Source organism: Zootermopsis nevadensis, unplaced genomic scaffold (assembly GCF_977971745.1).
Source record: "Zootermopsis nevadensis isolate Lab colony 2312 unplaced genomic scaffold, Znev_1.0 Znev_ptg000006l, whole genome shotgun sequence".
Taxonomy (NCBI): Eukaryota; Metazoa; Arthropoda; class Insecta; order Blattodea; family Termopsidae; genus Zootermopsis; species Zootermopsis nevadensis.
The window spans coordinates 12,736,468-12,754,155 of NW_028259138.1; the positions used below are offsets into that span (position 1 = coordinate 12,736,468).

The 17,688-nt window shown below is 37.8% G+C and overlaps 1 protein-coding gene across 2 annotated transcripts; it reads right to left on the minus strand.

Annotated features, from left to right (window-relative positions):
- Positions 1–287: 287 nt before the first annotated feature.
- SREBP (Sterol regulatory element binding protein) lies at positions 288–16,840 on the minus strand. Of its 2 annotated transcripts, none has more exons than XM_022079574.2 (14): positions 16,698–16,840; positions 15,199–15,932; positions 12,752–12,926; positions 11,590–11,780; positions 10,410–10,691; positions 9,957–10,155; positions 8,580–8,764; positions 7,831–8,012; positions 6,848–7,096; positions 5,033–5,430; positions 3,988–4,310; positions 2,377–2,541; positions 1,344–1,479; positions 288–1,021 (listed from the first exon to the last, which is right to left on the minus strand). In XM_022079574.2, the coding sequence occupies exons 1-14, from the start codon at positions 16,813–16,815 to the stop codon at positions 804–806; spliced, it is 3,555 nt and encodes a 1,184-aa protein (XP_021935266.2). In that variant the 5' UTR covers positions 16,816–16,840; the 3' UTR covers positions 288–803. The 2 variants fall into 2 exon arrangements, with proteins under 2 accessions (XP_021935266.2, XP_021935265.2); XM_022079573.2 differs by having other exon boundaries at positions 10,410–10,703.
- Positions 16,841–17,688: the final 848 nt, after the last annotated feature.

Consider the following 17,688-nt stretch of genomic DNA (forward strand, 5'->3'; position numbering starts at 1 on the left):
ATCACCTGTTTGATTGTTACTTAAATAATAATGAGTGTGTGCATCTGTTTCTTTATAATTATCAAGGTTCAATGCTATAAAAAGAAGAACAATGAAAATTTATGGTCAACAACTAAGATGCTGTATAAGAATAGCAAGACCTGTTACTTCATACACATCATTAGGTTGGATACAAAAAAAGAGAGAGAGAGAGAGAGAGGGATGGGGGGAAAGGACTGAAGCTGCTAAAATGCATTTCTAGACTTCTGTAAAAAAAATACAATCTCTAAATACGAACTAGAAAGAAATTACAGATTAAAATATATTTTCAGATTACACAAATAAATGGTGCTTGCAAGGAAAAAAATTCCAAAAACGGAGGGGGGGCTGGAAAAAATGACATTGGAAGATCAATAAAAATTGATAAAAAGGTTTTAGCAGGGGCAATCTGAGCCACTGATTACAATTACTGATGCTGCTAAAAAGTAATGAAAGATAAATAACAGTATGATTATGGCCAGCTTCTTAGTGCGAAAATAAAAGTCCTGGTTCTTAAAAATCTGAATAGAATAAAAACTTTCCATTCAAATTGGCGGCACAATATTACACCTTGCATCATTATTTTACCTGTCATTCAGTACTGACTTCTTATTGGTCACCTATTCTGAATGTTGTACCATTCTTATTATCCAATATTTGATGACATTACCATTCTTCATCATTCTTAATCTCCGTAACGATTCCTGTAGAGGACTCACTATTACATTCTCCTTTTCTCGCAACCTGTTGCAGAATTCTGATAATTTAAGCCCTAACACAAGAGTTCAATTTGTGACAGAACTGCTTCCGAGCGACTTCATAAGACGATAACAATCCTGCAATCGTTTCCGGTCACCAATTCTCTCTAGTGTCTTGGCAGCCTCGGCCAACATCCCAGCGCGCTCACCAGGCGAGGACAGAAGCGGAGTAGGCAGATGTCGACACGCCATGTACAGGGCTGCCGCGTGCTCTCTCTCACCTCCAGACTCTTGTTGGTTTTTATCTAAAGTGAAGCATGACATAATTACCTCTCAATAGTCAGACCAAAATGTGGTATTAGATTTCAGCACTTACGTTTAAAAACATTCCATGGCAATAGTTCTCAAACTACGAAGCAAGGATCACTGTTTAAATTGTTTGAGAAGTAGTGACTGAAGTAAAAGGTGAAAAATGGGACAACATAGAGATCTGGAGGCTTAAATCTGCAGTCCCATCCCTTTACAGAGGCAATTCTGAAGAAGAGGTCACGTTATTTCTGAATCATAACATGGTACATGCTGGAACCAATGCTATATAAAATCTGAGCTGTTCGTGGAGACACACACCTTTGCCACAGATTAGAGATGTTCGGCTATGCCTGTGACGCAAGCTGCGGTCCAACAGTTGCTGTGTGCGACCTGGTGATGCACCTGCCATCATACGTGCTATGGCTTCATATAAGAACACACGGGGAAGTGCCGACTGAAAATATCGATCACGAGGAAACTTAAACACACATGTAAAGTCTAGTAAGCTGTAGGATTCAACCTATTTAAAGCAACTTATATTTTTTAATGATACATACAATGGGTAGCGTAATCCGGTCATGAAAACTAGCAATGGCTGGGGGTTCGTCGCACTGACCACACGTCACCCTATATCCGGTTGGATGATCGTTCACCTCTGCTTAGGCATGTGAACGTGAGGCAAGCAGTCGGTTTTGGTTCTCTGTAGCTGTTACGCCACGGATTATTTATTATTATTATTATTACGCTACTCTTGAAGTCCTAACGTCACATTTCACATTTTGACACTTTCATTCAATAACAAGGACATACTATCTTACATAGTAAAGTACCACATATTTTATGTCTTCACACTAGACAGGGGTGAATGGACACCCTCACATTCTAGTTGCTTTACCTCCAGTATGAATAAGATTATTCATGAAAATGCACTAATCATTCACAGGCATCTATCTAATAAGCTGTGAGTACTTCTACGCTAAAATACAAGGCAAAACTTCAATAATATATATAATGTAGCCATTGTGGTTCTAAAATATAAATCTGGGGTTGAATTTTATTAAGACGATGGGTGCTACTATCTACCAGGAAGTCGATGAAACTTTGGGAGTTTCTCTCACAGATGATGTTCAAACAACGTATCTGTCATTTTCATAAAGAATCTATCCACAAGTTGTAAAGATAATTTATATACTGTCCGTATATAACAGTTAACAAAATAAATAAAAACAAGATGTTTCTTAAATATATTTTGAAGATAAGGCTTCATAATGTCATGTAGGAATGAATGTAATCCTTTGTAATTAAAACTTCATATAATTAAGATATTATATATTCAATACCAGCCCCTTACTGGAATATGTTGTGCAAGACATCTAAGGGATGACAGGTTCTGCTGGAAACCAGTTAGAACAGCGTTAGTAACTGGAACAGCACCTGACCCATCAATTTCCAGCCCTTCTTCCCACACAATGGTTCGTGTCTCAAGCAACCAATCACACACCAGAAGTTGCACCAACTATACAAACAGATTATAAAATATACAAGTAGTAGAATTAAAGATAACATTTTCAGATTCCCTTCTCATAACAAATATTTGTTGTCCAAAGAGCTGGTTGGTTGGGCTTAGTACACAGATGAGACAATGGTGGAATAACAAATAGTATTACATTTCAGAGTTGTTTTAAAAACAGGTAAATCTTTCCACAAGAATTTACTACTCAAGGTAGGGGAAACAATATCTAAAAAAAAAGGAATAGGAAAGCAGTAGAGCCAGATGGCAATCCGATGGAATTTTGAAAAGAATTATGTAAGAAAGATTAGTAAAATTAAAGTTTCAAGATTTTAGAAATGTAATACTACCAAGCATGAAAACATCAGTTCCTAGGATGCCACCTGCACAAATAATATACCGACTAAATTTTAAACAGAGATAATTCAGTTCCATTCTTTTGTTTGTTGAATAAACAGTGTAAGTTCCGCAAAATACTATACTGACAGAATGTTGCATGGTAATGAAGGGTTAATTTTTTCCATATGAACTGTAGTTATGCTGCCATCACCTTCTTATTACTGACACTGAAAGCTCGTATCACTTTCCAGCACTATCTGAAACGTTGGCTAACATCGACCAGACTACCCAGCGCAACAACCCAGAAGACGGATATCTTCATACTCACTGCTGTGAAAACCTCATATCTTACATATGTTAATTTAGTTTAATTCTTTATATTTGTTCATCCTGCACTATGTGATTAATGGTTGATACGTAATTCTCTAAAACTGACTGATATTAAACGATGGATTGATTTTCTATTCACCCGCTGCCAGCCACTCACACGAAAGGAGCATCAGATGCAAAGAGGATTCCTCTCTTCACATGATGTGAGCACTAAAGATTATCTCTTGCTGTACACACCATCTACCAGGTTAACGCTGTTTACACTGGTCTCTGGTGTTGCACTACAGAAGTATTGCACTTTTTCATAGGTATATGCAATGCAACTACAATGCACCCCAGAAATCAGCTGTGACTTTGGCTCATGATGCGATTTAAGTATTGGACGAGGGATCGGCCCGTCGCAAGGCCTCTACCTATACACAGGACAGCACAACACAGAAACACATGGACAAACATCCATGGCTTGAGTGGGATTCGAACCCACGGTCCCAGCGACCAAGCGGCACAAGGCCGTCTCAGACCGCGCAGCCACTGCGGACCCCATAAAATATACATACTACCTGTATCTTCAGGGATGGAGGCAGCTGCGTTCCTCTGAAATGCTGGTATCTACCTGTAAGTCCACGTCATTCCAATGCAGAAGACGAACACAGATGCCTACACTGCCATGAGAATCTAAATCTCACTTCAAAGCTAGACATGATCAGTCCTATATTTTATATTAATAAATGTTTTTATAGGATTTGTAAATATAACAATCAATAATAAAATTACATTACTTACATGTACCATACTGCTGTCTTGCTTGCAGCTGTTGTACGTGAGGCTGTCACCAAGACAGTGTCCAGCAGTATTGCACACCGACAAAACAGCCTCGTTAACAGAGTTGTTTCCAGAATGACGACAACTCTGACTCAGAAACACTTTCCTACTTCTAATTGCTGCCAGCACAGCATGAGGAAGAGGATCCGTCAACTTATCCAAGCACTCGGGAAATGTTTCCACTCTCGGATAAAGGCGTTCTGCTTGTGCGTTTTCTCCCAATAACCAATATGCTGCAACACCCACAACACCTGACCACCAGTGAGCAAGCTCATCCTCTGAACCTGTAATATAAACACAGAACTCTTAATTAATCAATCAGTAATTAAATAAAGAGCAAAAAATGCATATAAAACTTAAACTGGCAAAGCCTCAAGGAAGAATGCCACTGGACTGGAGCATAACATTAAAATGGATCCAAAAGAAAAAGGTTGGCCACCAGATCACACCACCTCAATGTCTACATCATGATTTTCCTCATCCATCATTCTGTCATCAATGTCTTTAGAATATTCAAAAGTACAAATCTGAGGTCGCGCAGAATACCACAACCTACACATCAAATTCCATGTAAAGCAAGTAATCTACGACTGACCTAAAATGAGACGTGATATTGTCTGTCACTCAAGAGCCATTGCCACTACTTCCTCCTCCCTGTACAGTGTTGCCACATCGTATTTTCTGTGGTTACGTCGGTGGGTACAAATTTTCAGACAACTGTATGTTGTACTGGTCCAAAAATGTATGAATAATTACAATGAATACCGTCAAGGACTACCATACATTTGCACTTTCTTTCCTTTAAAATTACCGCAGTTAAACAATTTACACCTCCGGTCACTGTACAAACAAATATGTAAAGCCACCGGAAATACCAAATAAATGAAGATTTCAAAAAGACATAAAAGAAAAGCTATGCAAGGAAAGTTCAGTCAACCAATCGTTACAGCTCGGCTGGGGTTTGGCATAAGCATTCTCTCAAATTTCATAATATTTCAGAACTTACATGCCACTTGAATGTTTGCGGATGTTAGTGGGTGTGACGCATCACTATGACCTCCTGAGGCAAGTGAATTTTCCATGAGCAGATGAACGTACGTGAGGACATCGGATGTTTGGGTTCGTTTCAGTGGTTCTTCATCATAGGCATTAAGTTTGCTCCCTGGAGCCACAAGTGTCTGCAACGCCTGTTCTAGCAAGTGTTCCCGGTAAGCACGCATAACGTAAGCCAGAGGATCGGTGTGGTTTCCTAGGCTACTGAACGGAGAAGGAGCCACGAAACCATACGACCAGCGGTGTGATAAAAAAAATCGATGTCCATACGCGGTGAACAGCCATTGTAGACGCATAGGTACCTGGCTACATCCTTTAAAGCAGACATGTCGGGCCAAGCTCAAATAAAACCTAGAAAAGAGTAAATGAAAAGTTGCAAAAAATATACAGCGTGAGTAATTTTGTCTTTGCATCATCTGTAACATTTGTTTCAGTCGACCAAACTGGCTCAACCTCGTACATAGGACAGGTTCTAATATAGCTCACAAAGATTATTTTCCTACTGTACATGATTCCAGTGGTACAATTCTTTCATCATCATTTCTTCTTCTCTTATCATTGGTTTATTGGACATAACCTCAAAGGACACACCCAGATATTTTGCCATTAATTTCTTTACCACATCAACATCGCAAATCACTAATGTTCGGATAAAAATAGCTGCACTGAGATAAGACAGAAGCATTGTTCCTGAGTCAACACGTTAAATGAATGTTAAGCTAAAAATTCTAAATATGAAAATTTTCTAAAGCTCTGTGACATGGTTTGCTCAACACATACAAGATGTGTTCAAATCAGTAACATCCGAGGGCGTGTTACCACCAGGGCTGTGGAGTTGGTAAAAATGTACCGACTCCAACCTCAACATAAAATCTTAAGAACACTTTCGCTATCGTGTGGGCCGCCGCTGGCCTCACGCTAAGGGAGATTCAACGACGCGTTGAGCCACATGGTGTGGGATGCCTTGAAACTTTGCCTCCAGTACCTTAAGAATACAAACTGTATACAAATCAACAGATTTCTGCAATAACTATTAGACATATATTTAAATACCGGGAACGACCCGTTCTTCAAGTGCCTGAGCACTGCGGGTCCCAACTTTTTGTCGGCTGGATCTATAGACATTCGGTAGGACTCCTTGGACGAGGGATCGGCCAGTCGCGAGGCCTCTACCTGTACACGGGACAGCACGACACAGAAAAACGCAGACAATCATCCATGGCTTGAGTGGGATTTGAACCCACGGTCCCAGCGACAAAGCAGCAGAAGGCCCACGCCTCAGACAGCGCGGCCACTGCGGACCCCGTATGTTTAAATATAGGATATGTCTAAAAAGTAGCCTGATGATTAACGTGGTGGTGATGAAATATCTTGTGGTACCATTTACCATTTTAGTAGGTTTACCATTATTAAAACATATTGAGCTTTCATGAAGGAGTCGGAGTCGGAAATATTAGTACCGACTCCACAGCCCTGGTTACCACTCATATTTATTACTTCGACGCAAATGTCCAATACAACATTTATCAATGGACAAACCCTTTATTTCTTCACATAATTGTGATTAGCACATATGACCCTGCAATATACAATCTGTTTGATTCTTGCAGAGAAAGAAAAGACTGCCATCTTCAATCACAGAGTGTTAATTGCAACGTATGAACTGCATATGCAGGGGCACTCAACCCCCGTCAACGTCCACTAGCGCGTGTCCGCCTCTCCAACTTTCGAAACGTGGTCATTTTAGTGCAATATAAATTTCTTTTACCTGTTAAAGAACTGAAGAAACGATGGGCATGATTCCTTGACGCGCAAGGCAGCGGCCACATAAATATCAGCAATCTGTTCTGCCGAAAGGAGATGTGCTGAAGCCTCTGCCATGTTGACCGCGCTAAATGCCAACATAAAACCAGCGCAATGTCCATCTGTTGATCCACTCACTAGGTGCAACTGATGCAAACGATGGTACACAAGTGATAGTTCCTTTGTTGAATTCAATGCCTCTCTTCTTGCCACACTTGAATCAAACAGCCAATACCGTTAAATTAATTAAAATTAGGTAAATAAATATTTTTCAAATCATTTCTGAATTAAACCTAATAGTATGTATGTGTATTTTAAAGTTTTTATGGAAAAATGTGAAGGGAAGCTCTAGGCATAAATGGAAAAATAATACAACAGTGTCCGAGGGTGTACGCAGGATTCAAGTAGTTCAGGATATCAGTCCAACGGCAGACTCTTGTAGAGACAGTAATGAACATTGAGGTTCCCTAAAAGCCAGAGAATTTATTGACTATGCGATTACCTACTGGCTTGTCAATGCGGATTCTGCTTCAAGTTTAATAATTTTTCTCTGGCTAAGGAGATAATAAAGCAGCCTAAGGTTTAAAGACAATTTATTTATTTATGGCTCCGAAGGTTATTAGTTTAACTAAGAGCCTTCGTAACTGATACTGAAAGATTCCAACCCACTGTTAGATGTGTTGAGGGAGAGAGCGGTGAGACTGGTCCAGAATTCTCTAAGTTTACGAAATTATTTCTGTTCAAGATTGGAGATGGGAAAAGCAACCACAAGAGTCCACTGGAACCAGACAGTCTGAAATCCCAGACCATGGGCACAGAGTCTAATGCTGTACGTAAGTCCTCAAAAAATAAAGTCCATTAGGAAAAATTATACGTAGAGGAATACAGAAAGGAATGGGCACAGCCAGCAGAGAGTAAACTCTTTCTTCATATAAATATAGTACCAACCTGTCAACAAAAAACCCTCCAGAATGCTTTGCCAACCATCTTCCAATCCACAACCTGTGTAAAATTTGCCGTATAATCTGCCATACTGTGGACGTAAACAATTCCAGTTTCGATCCTGGCAAAGACTGACCAAAAGCTTGTAGGCATCGTCTCAGTTCTTGATCCCCAGCCGCATGGTCACCCTGCAAGTTCCCACGAGCATTTTGTTCAATTTGTGAATTATATAACCACAATAGAATTCTGCCTACTATTTTACTGCACCCTTCTTTATGGGGCGTAACTGAAGATTTACAGTATTCAATCTAGGGGTAAGAATTCCATAGCATTAACAATTCAAGCCCATCTTCATTTTGACTCATCGAAATAAACTACAAAAGAGTTTCTCGACCATATTTGTAACATGAAAGGCACCAAGTATGGATAAACAAAAAAAAAAAATGCAAGATTAAATTGGATGTCTCACAGAAAAACATTAATACATATATTCAGTTTTTTAAGCAAATACATTTCACTTCCAACACCTATGCTATTAACAATTACTGAAGTCATGAAAGAAATTTGTCAATTATATTGATCCTACATGTAATTGCAAGTACCCAGTGAAGTGAGAAAATATAAATATTTTGTTCATCAAATCTAAAAAATAAAATAAATTCACAAAAATTCAGTGATATTTTTTTTTTCTTGTACAGATCTTTGTCAGTTGACACCGAAAGAGTTAAATGCGCAAACAATTTGTATCAACGTACCTTAGACAAGTCAAAATCGGCTTGCTTCCGGTGTCTCCAAAATGTAACAGATTCTTTTGACTTGGCTGGCATTACTGGGTCCCCATACACGAACAACTTGACAAGACAACCAAGAAGAACTATAAAGTTGAACATCCACAGGAACAGAGAAGAACCTACCCACTGCCAAATCCCAGATTCTGAACCTGTCAATATTACAACATGAACCGACATACAGGACACAAGTTTATGTTAACAAATTATTATTTAAGGCTGAAGAGACAAAGTTAATGTTCATGGTTTATATATTAAATAATCCACACATCCCTACTTTTTTCCACTTATGTATCCCACACAAATTACACAACTCATGTTATAAAAGAAATGGATTCTTATAATATAATTTGTTCGGTAAAAATCGAATCTCAATCCACGAGGTTCCCAAAGTCACTAATTTTTTCATAAATTTCTGAATGAGATCTGAGCTTCTCACAGCAGCGTATATTCTGAGTTATGACACAATGTGAACTTGTAGATTTGTTCCAAGATAAAACCTTGAAATAGGCTACAACCAATTCCACTTCATCACTTATAATCATAATCAACAACAAGACCTCAGCAGTTGGTACGTAGAGCAATCATAAAGTTCCCGTTTGAGAAAAGTACGCAGGACCCGACATTTCTCACAAAGATCGTCACTGGTGATGAGTCATGGGACGAAGATGCAGTCATCCGAGCGGCACATAGCGTCGTCTCCCCCACCAGAGAAATCACGCCTCGTCTGATCCAAAAAAAAAAGCGATGCTCATGGCATTCTTTGACATCGACGGTGTGGTGCACCATGAGTTCGTACCGCCTGGACAGACCGTTACGGGTCATTTCTATGTGCAAGTGTCGCAGAGGTTGCGCGAAGCAGTTCGGAGGAATCGGCGCGATAAGTGGCAGGGTGGGTGGTTTCTGCATCACGATAACGCACCGAGCCAGACATCGCTGGTTGTGCAGCAATTCCTCGCCGAGAAAAGCATTCCCGTCATCACCCAACCGCCATACTCTCCGGATCTCGCTCCGAGTGACTTCTGGCTGTTTCCTACTCTGAAAGTGGGCCTCAAGGGGGCGCGTTTCGCAACCAAAGGGGACATCAAATCGAATGCGACGGCCGAACTCTGAAGATTCCAAACTAAGAATTCCACCGCTGCTTCCAACAAAGGCAGGATCGATGGAGCAAGTGTGTGTGTGTGCAAGGGTCGTACTTTGAAGGTGATTAGGTAAGCGTTGCCATATGTCCTACCATTACAGTGCTATACCACGATTCCGGGAACTTTTTGAGTGCCCCTCGTACATCATCATTAAACAACCAACATATTATAGACAAAAATAAATAAGATTTTTTGTACTCACTGTCCACATGCTGTAGGGTCCTTCCTTCAACCACTGTAGAAGAGTAGTCTTTGCCGCGATCAACATATCTGTTTAGAAATACTCCAAACGGATTAAATACAACCACAGCCAACATGAACATACACAGGGCCATCCTCGAATGATCCAACATCCCTCTGGCTACGCCGACACCTATCATATCATCATCTTCGTCCTTGACCTGTATCACAAAATACATTAACTTTTAGAACGCAGGATTTCAGTTCTTGGCTATTTTAAATGTATCCTAAATTTAATGTCAATTGTACGGCATCAAACAATAATAAATAAATTGTATCTGCTAATCTTTCAGCTACAAACAATAAATAAAGACCCGAATGTTAATAATAAATCCATTTTCCCAAATCAACTGGCCTTTATACAGCGTTTCCAGTGAATTTATGTCAATACTTCATCAACATATAAAGCAAATACCTCTGTACAGTACGAATCATCAGGTGATGGTGGCAATGAGCTGCTGTCAGAGTGTGGAGGCGACAGCGACGGTGAAGATTCATCAGAACGAGGTGGTGTGATGGGTCCTGAACAGTCATCTTTCATCATTTCTGCAGCAGTTACTGGATCTGTCAACAGTTCCTTCAGTGGCTTCTGAGCCGCCATTTTCAATGTCATATTTTCTCGTTTTAACTTCGCATTTGAATTCTGAAGGTACCGGATGTAATCGATAGCTTTCCGCAAGATAGCCGATTTGTTAAGCTGAAATGAAAACTAAAATAAAGACATGAAAAACAATTCTTTCAAGATTAATAACAAATACTGCAAAAAAATAATGTTATTAGTAACCAACATATTTAATAATCAGAATTCTCTTCTTTTTTTTGGCATAAAAAGATTTACAGCAAAGTTTTACCAGTAACACAGGCTCACAGAATAAATTTGATATTTCCTTCTTCGATATTTTAAAAATTAATCTTCTCTTTTTGTCAAACATCTTGAAAAGTATTCATACAGTTTTATCTTGCCCTTAAAATAACGTAATTAAAAATACATGGTACACAGCAGATATGTATATTCATCTGGTCAAAAAGCTTTATTATAGAGCCTGAAAGTTCATCACCGTCTTCACAAAAGATCGTCACTGAGCCAATTAAATTCACTTAATTAAAGAATGGGGGGGGGGGGGGGAGATTGTGTTATCTACATGAAAATGGCACATTAACGTAATATTGTTTTTAAGGGAAAATTGGAAATTGTTATATTACGATTCTACTGTGAATTATAGTTGGCAGATATGGACATATCCTCATTATTTCCAATGTTTATAACTAAACAAATACCTTTTATGAAGATAATTCACATTTTTAACCTCTTCTACATAGAACTGTTAAGGGAAATATAAATGCTTTGTTTGTCATTTCCTATTTTTTGGTAACCCATCCTTTTATTGTCAAAAAATGAAAAAGAAGTTACTTTAAATCGTAATTTCTAAAGATCTCTAGAGATTACATTACAATGCGAAGTACTTAAATCAGAAAATATTATTTCAACATTGTACACCTCAATCTCAGCATAAGACTGGTTAAGGTATCAATAAAAACAGAAAGCGGAAGCGAGTACACGACATTACACGATAAAAATAAAAATTGTCACATGCCTTTGCATCATTTCCAACAATCATGTTCTTGAGCTCAACTATTTTATCGTTGATACTCGTTCTGTAGCGACGTTCGATGGCATTGTGCGCGCTTCTTTTTCCCTCCTTCACCTTCGGCTCTCTATTATGTTGCGAGATGGCTGCGAATCTGTTGATAGCCAGCTTATCTGCATCCAACACAAGAGGTATACCTACAAAATAGAAAAATTCAAGTCAATATTTCTCCTGCTTCATAAACTATTATGATTCTAGGCTCATAAAGCCTTTTCTTGTCAACTCTTACCCCAAAACTGGTCTTTTCACAAATTTCTGGGATGATTTCTACTTTATTTTGAAAATCGTGCGTCTTCCACAATATTGTGAACTAAGTCAGTACTTTTTACGTTAAAAAGGAACGAAATTAGTAGATATCATTTCCACTGATACATCTTAAAACCCTAAGACAGTGATGAACACCTTCAGTACCACACACCAGCTAGCGCAGGCCTCCGCCCTTAGTTAGCTTTTTGGTTAGTTGGTTGGACCAAAATTAAACGCATAACGTTAAATAAAACTTGGTATTAAAACAGTACAACCTGTCGTGTTTAGTTCTGCAGAACTCTAAAATGTATCATTAATTTGTTATTTACACAAAGTACAGAAAGAAAGAAAGAAAGAAAGAAAGAAAGAAAGAAAGAAAAAAGAAAGAAAAAAAGAAAGAAAGAAAGAAAGAAAGAAAGAAAGAAAGAAGGAAAGAAAGAAAGAAAGAAAGAAAGAGAAAAACCCACGTTGAAATCAGAAACAAACACCAATGTTGGGTACTTGTGGGTTATCATGACATGTCGCTTTAAAAATAGGTTAGGTTAGGGTTGTTATCTGTTAGTTCGTTCAGTTGTCCACACACATTAACCTAACCTAACCTAACCTATTTTTAAAGCGATGTGTCCCGATAACCCACAAGTACCCAATGTTGTATTAAATGTTGGAAATATTCACTGCGTTCATCGATTTATGCATTTATTTTTCTGCATGTTGATGCAACTGGTGAAGATTTATTTTTTGAGGCTTACATGTCGTGTTTCTTTTCAGTCACCTGGTACTAGAACGGGTGTTCAGAAATTAACATTAAAATGGGCAAAATTCTTAAAAAAAAAAAAAGAATTTTCACTTTACCAGGACTCACCAGTAGCTAGAATTGCACCATGAGCAGTGTTAACGAGGGTGTGAATGGAGGCTGGTGGAGGTGGCGGGTTACCACTAGATGTCACAGTCACGCCTGTCACTGGGGCTGTAGTATACATCACTGTAGCAGGACTTAGCTGTGGTTCTGATTTAATTAACTGAGCCTGAACCAATACCTGATACACGAGCACAATATTTTAGTACAGTAAACACAACTATCATAAACTTGTCCTTCTTTATCCTATGTCCATATCTCTGTATGATCGAGCTTAAACGCGCAAGTTAAACGATAAAAGACCGGTGATTAATGCGCTGGTACTCGCATGGAGAACACACGGCGTCTGTTTCATAGCACAGCCTTACTGCTATGTGCATCAACAGTAAGAGGAAGTGGTATTTATATTTCCCTTGCAATATTAGCATGACTCAGCATTGTGTAAGTTTCCCTTTGCATTATTTTTATGCTAGAGCACATGTTTTTTTATATGTAAAGCGTATATCCACTAGGAAATGCAAGAGAAAATTCACACCATTTTCTGAGATCATGGCAGAATCAGTACTCAGAATCTTGACAATAGAGTAAAAAATACAAATAGCATGTTAACAGAAAACCAAAATGATGAGTACTGATTTAAAAAAGTCGGTACTTGTGGGTTATTGGGACACATCGCTTTAAAAATAGGTTAGGTTAGGTTAATGTGTGTGGATAATAACTTTCAAGTATATATCATTTATCCACACACATTAACCTAACCTAACCTAACCTATTTTTAAAGTGATGTGTCCCGATAACCCACAAGTACGAAAAAGTCTAATAAATTGGAGCTCATTTATCCACACACATTAACCTAACCCAACCTAACCTATTTTTAAAGTGATGTGTCCCGATAACCCACAAGTACGAAAAAGTCTAATAAATTGGAGCTCATTTATCCACACACATTAACCTAACCTAACCTAACCTATTTTTAAAGTGATGTGTCCCGATAACCCACAAGTACGAAAAAGTCTAATAAATTGGAGCTCATTTATCCACACACATTAACCTAACCTAACCTAACCTATTTTTAAAGTGATGTGTCCCGATAACCCACAAGTACGAAAAAGTCTAATAAATTGGAGCTCATTTATCCACACACATTAACCTAACCTAACCTAACCTAACCTATTTTTAAAGTGATGTGTCCCGATAACCCACAAGTACGAAAAAGTCTAATAAATTGGAGCTCATTTATCCACACACATTAACCTAACCTAACCTAACCTAACCTATTTTTAAAGTGATGTGTCCCGATAACCCACAAGTACGAAAAAGTCTAATAAATTGGAGCTCATCTTGAACATTCACCTGGTGTAGCTCTTAAGTACCTTGAGCAAGAAATGGAAATATCAAAAGGGATTGTGAGATGCACTACAAAATTAATGAACTATGGTCTTACAAAATCACAGCTGAACACAATTTGCATCCGTGTGACCTTGTAACCAAACTTAATTTCTGTAACTGTTGTCTTCAAGATGGTAAACTCGATCTCACATTGACAGTCCTTAGTTGATTGGTTTTATTTGAATAGATACATTAACACTAAAAGAGCACAATCAACATGTTTATTAATAATGAAATTGTGTTAACACTCGACAGTTACATCCTGTCTACTAAAATATTAATTGTTCTTGCTTCATTGGCATGGTTTTGAATACCATTTCTGTGAGGAAATCAAACCCTGGAAAACATCTCCTACATTTTCTCTGACATTTCTTTGTGAATTTACACTTCAGAAACACTTGATGCCCTAGTATACCCTTATCTGTGTCGAACACAAAGAAAATCTTGCACAACACTCAGTAACATGTAAACGTTGCAAAAGAGTACAACAGAAATTTCTGTCATAACTCCCGACGCCAATTTGAAGCAACAAACAAGGTGACGGCACGTTGCAGAGTCTGTGCTATGGCACAGACGGCCATTATCTCAATGTACTATGGACACCAAAATCTGCAACTGGACATTCTCCTAAACCAGTCTAACCAAATTCAAATTCTTACAAACTTTTCTGAAACATCCATTCTAACATTATTCTCTCATCTCCTCCATCATTTTCCAAATGATAATTTATAAGAGGTTTCCTTCCTAACACTTTTTACATGTTTGTTTACCTCATTTAAGATGCATGACTAGCCCATTGTAACCTCCTTTAACCCTGGCATACTATGGAGGCCGTGGGATATCTACCCACTGGATGATGAAGCTACTTCGTCAACTATTAAATATGATTGGACGAAAAGTCAAAATTAATTATGAACAGGACAACTTAAGTTATTTAAAAAAATCAAGATTTGTGATGATTCTGAGGCAATTATTTTGTAATCTTTGAAATAATTTTGTGTATTACGAATAGGCAAAAACAAGTCTCTTAACTCTGTTTTTATGATAAAACAAAATGTGCTTACCTGCTGCATATTATCTGTTGGCAACTGCCTCATGCTCTGTAACGTCAACAGTTGATTCTGAACAGATGACTGTTTGACAGTTTTCTGATGTTTTAGAGCCTGCAGCTGAAACTGGATATGTGAATTCTGCAAAGCTGCTGCAGTAGCAGACGCAGACTGGAGGTGTATCTGTTGCTGACCTGGCACTGAATTCTGAATGTTGCCAAATGAAAGAGACGCCTTTTGATTCTGTTGCTGTGTTGACTGCCCTACACCACTTGGTTGAAGCAAAATGGCTGCTGGACTCTGGGTAACTGCACATACAGGGGCTGTAACCCTCTGCTGCATTGAGGAATGTATGACACCACTTTCCAATGTATTTTGGGGAGAATTCAGAGGGGATGATGATGATGTTGGTATGGTTAGAGATGGAAGTGAAGCTATAAGGTTTTGTGATGGTATGAGGGCAGGAGATTTCTGAGCAACTTGTGGAAGTGCAGTTGAATTTGTATGAAATGAGTTTGACAGCAAAGGTTGGTGGTTTTGTTGGAGCTTCGGTTGTTGTGATGTCTGTGGTTGAGGTTGAGGTGAATGTGAGTGTGAGATATACTCCAGTGTGTTGGGTAAATTAAGAAAATCAAATGAAACATCATCTTCTATTTTCAAAGGATCTTCTACAAGTTGAGATAGAAGAGCATCATCCGTAAAAAGGTTATTTTTGGAGAATAACTCACTCTCACAGTTTGTTATTAAATCTGTAAAAAAAAACCAACAACTTACTTTTAACATTGGCTGCAACATGTAAATCCACATGAAAGGATAATATAAAACGGCTTTAAGAAAGGACCGAATACCAAGTATCTGTAAATATGTGATGAACATTCAGGTTTCATAAAGGATTAAATTTATTTACCACCTTTTAACATGTAGTCAATAATGCAAAATAATAATGTGAAGTTAATTATGCAGAACAAAGCAATCAGATTGTTTGACATTGCCTAGTTATTTATTCAGTATAGCAACAGTGAACAATGTGGTCAGCAAACACGTTTCTGTTATCTGAAAATTTCTTGCTATAGGAAGAATGCAACATGTCTTAATTTTTAGATCAAATCAAATCAATACATTGCACAAATACTTAATAACAATTTTCAGATAGTTTACATGGCAAGGTCCTCGTAATACGCAACATGATTAGTGCTTCCATTCATAACGTATTTTAAAAACTTTTGACACTGACGTTACTTGAACTGAAATGTTTGGGCATGGCTGACGAAATTCTAGTATGAAATTCGCAAGCAATTACAGCAGTAAAAGTACTGCCCTTTCAAAGAAGATAATACAAATTGGGTTCAAACTGTCACTTAACAATATGCAATACGCAATACTGTACATGAAGTATTACTCAAATAAATAAAATTTTTATACAGTCCTAGCAGACGAAGTGTTATGTGGGAGTTCATTTCAACAATTCAATGTTTCACTGCAGTGAATACACAAAACAATGTCGTAATTCGTACCTTCCAAACCACACAGTTCGCCAATGTTAAATCCATCTTCTGTAGAAAAATTTTCTCCACTGTCAAATTCCGACATTTCTCGCTGCTGCGTGCTCGCCCAACCTCCAGAGTTCGCCATGATAATTTACAACTAATCACCACATACAGAAGTAACCAATGAAATCCAACCTTTACATCGTATGATTTTACGTCACAGCCGACCAGTGGAGCGTTCTAAAAAGTAGGTGGCATTTCTAGGTCAGGGGATAAATATATGTGATAATATGTTCTTTGCCACGTTTGTGGTTTCATATCATCCTAAAGTGTCATGTGTTGATCTCAAACATTGGCAGTACTGTCATATATAAAAAGAGGGCCTTTGTAGGGTATTGTTTAAGAAGTTTAATATTGCCCCTCTAGCCAACGAATTCTTATTTTAATTGTTAACATTTGTTGTGGACAACATGGAAAAATTTCAAAGAAACTGTGATGTGCACAGTATAAATACAAGATTCAGACATAACCTTCAAATGCAAACACTAACCTCAACAAATATCGAAAAGGAGTTTATTACACTGGAATTAAATTATTCAATAATCTTCCTCTTACTACAAAACGTTTGTCATTACATAAAAGTATTTAAGTCAACACTAAAGGAGTATCTCTTATAACTTCTATACAGCAGAAAAATTTACTTTAAACAATAATTCTCAGTTATAAATACAAAATAATGATGGAGATGATTCCACAATGTAATTACTGCAATATTGTATTGTATCAGATATGTCTGTAAATAGCTGTTAAAACTTTGTGTTCATCTTTTGTATTATGACGTATTCTATGTCTTATCAGTAAATAGCTGTTAAAACTATGTAATTTACAGCATTGTATTTGTATATAACATATTCTACATCCTTGGCTTGGCCTAATAAGGATTTATAGAATATAAATAAATTATTTGCAATTGTATGATGACTGAACAACAGAGCTGTAATATATTCCAACTAGTTGT

Bases quoted from the DNA above. Each gene is read 5' to 3' on its own strand.
- SREBP (XM_022079573.2), bottom strand. From the start codon at position 16,815: ATGGCGAACTCTGGAGGTTGGGCGAGCACGCAGCAGCGAGAAATGTCG. The intron at 5,431-6,847 runs GTAAAAGAAATT...ACTCTTTTCTAG, and splicing joins TTTCTTCAGTTCTTTAACAG to GTTTTATTTGAGCTTGGCCC. The intron at 4,311-5,032 runs GTAAGTTCTGAA...TTTATATTACAG, and splicing joins CGCAAACATTCAAGTGGCAT to GTTCAGAGGATGAGCTTGCT.